Here is a 1,997-nt window from a genome sequence, read left to right as displayed (position 1 = left end):
TAGTAGTTCCCATTGATTTTGCTTGAAAAGCGGGGAGAATGGCGCTAGGCTTACTGCACCGTGACGTCACTGCTGGAAGATGGCATGAGGGAGGGGTTACTATATTTGGGCAAAAATGGCCGCTCCCAGACTCTGTGATCACAACAAAAATTTCATTTTTTTTCCTGATTAACGCTAAATTCATTAAATCACCGCAAACGTGTTAGTTTTAGGTATAAATAATGATCTATTGTTTATTCCTTGCTGATCTGACTTTTCCTTTCAAATAGGTAAACAACTCCAGTATCATATTTCCAGTGTATATTATCCAATAATCCTTTTTAAGGAAAAAAGAATCCTCATTCCATTGCAGATGAACGTTTTGATTTGCTCAAATTAAAGAGCTTCTAACAAAAGGCATGACAAACATGAGGCAACAATTTATTCAGGTCATCAGAGCAGTTAAAGAACAACATGTTTGTGACTCGGTTCCCAAACGTTCCCCATCCAACCCGTCTAGTGTTACCATCAGATGGGCTCGCTGAGTTGTTCCGAGTCTTTCTGAAGGATGGCTCTTCTTGGCTGACCATCTTCCTCTGGACACAAAAACCAAAGGGATCATTTTAAGGAATCTTATAAAAAAAACAGTTTCAGTAAATCTCATAAATAATTATTGATCTCATTCCTGACAGACATAAAAACTGTAAAAACGAAACCTGCCTCTCTTACATATTGACATGAAAACCTTAAAGTTAAAACGGCCCAGGGGATAAGTTATTCCCACATGTATGGAAAGACCAGAGAAGTCTTCAGACGAATCCATCCAGAAAGTTTTCACAGCGCTGATATATTTCTATTTACTTCTATTACAACCGGATCGGAAATATTTATCTCTTTCCTCTAAATTCTACACACTGTACCCAGTTAGATGGTAAAGGATTTTTTAGATTGTTGTTAATGTGTAAAATACAGAAAGAATTTTGGTTGTAATTGTNTTTAGATTGTTGTTAAAGTGTAAAATACAGAAAGAATTTTGGTTGTAATTGTCATCAGGATCTCAACATGTGTGACACAAGAGAAATGTGTCTTACAATATTCAAAACCTCAATGACAGAGCAGAGATACAGATTAAAGCTTTACTTGGTTATTTTTTACATCTACATTCCCTGAAAGTAGAATTTGAAACAGATCATTTGTGAAACAAAAAAAACAACAACAAAACAATAAGCTGCTGGAGTCTGACAGGCAGCCAATAGTGGGTCAGCCGCTAACTAATAAACATACTCCAGAAATCTAGAGCTTTTAAGCATTTAATCCAGTTTAATGCCTGCATCTACAAAGTAAATAAATTAGTTTATTATTTATTAATATTAGACCAATTGTTTTGCAACATTTTCAGGGGAGGTTTAGCCTCCATAGTGTTCAATGAGAAGTTACCAATGCTAAGGATTATTAATTCCACGTCTCCTGAAATCATTTTATAAGATACCAGATTAAACCTGAGGTAACCTCATAGATGATGCTTACCGCTGGGGTTTCCCTCCACGTCTTCCAGGAGGTTTGCTGTAGAGTTAGCCGTCCCCAATCTGAACACAAGCTTAGTTAAAAAAACAAACCAAACAAATGAAAGGTCCGTCTGCTTGAAACAATGTCACAAATAGCCCCCTTTAGCCGTGTTAGAACAAACCCATCATATACCAGCAGGAATACTGGAGGTTTAATAACGGGTTTGACCACAGACTCAGTGAGGGCGTAGACTGAACCATAGACTGACCCGGCCACAGCCTCAGTCCGTTTCACGCTGAGCACCGCATCCTGACTCAGAATAAAAGCTCTCTAGACCATAACTGAAGAACCGTGAAGGAACGGAGCTTCTTTAATGACTTAATGTGGTTTTCTGTCACACGTCAAGACCACAAAGCAGGAAGTGATGGTTCCTGATTAAAGAGCTGCTCAGACCTCATCCTGCTCTTAAAGTCAGCTCATATTCAGAATCCAAACTTCTGAAAGTACTTTCA

At 38.1% G+C, this 1,997-nt stretch overlaps 1 protein-coding gene across 1 annotated transcript in view; it reads right to left on the bottom strand.

Annotated features, from left to right (window-relative positions):
• Positions 1 to 1,997, bottom strand: part of cuedc1 (CUE domain containing 1) — a 19,147-nt gene that overhangs the window by 2,443 nt on the left and 14,707 nt on the right. Inside the window, exons 9-10 of the mRNA XM_015400355.1 lie at positions 1,507 to 1,565; positions 506 to 575 (exon numbers count right to left, since the gene is read on the bottom strand). Coding sequence (XP_015255841.1) covers positions 508 to 575; positions 1,507 to 1,565 — 127 coding nt within the window. The 3' untranslated portion in view covers positions 506 to 507. The remainder of the gene's footprint in view (positions 1 to 505; positions 576 to 1,506; positions 1,566 to 1,997) is intronic.

This window comes from Cyprinodon variegatus, unplaced genomic scaffold (genome assembly GCF_000732505.1).
Source record: "Cyprinodon variegatus isolate N-32 unplaced genomic scaffold, C_variegatus-1.0 Scaffold1095, whole genome shotgun sequence".
NCBI classification, from domain to species: Eukaryota; Metazoa; Chordata; class Actinopteri; order Cyprinodontiformes; family Cyprinodontidae; genus Cyprinodon; species Cyprinodon variegatus.
This window is presented reverse-complemented; position numbering and strand designations above follow the sequence as displayed.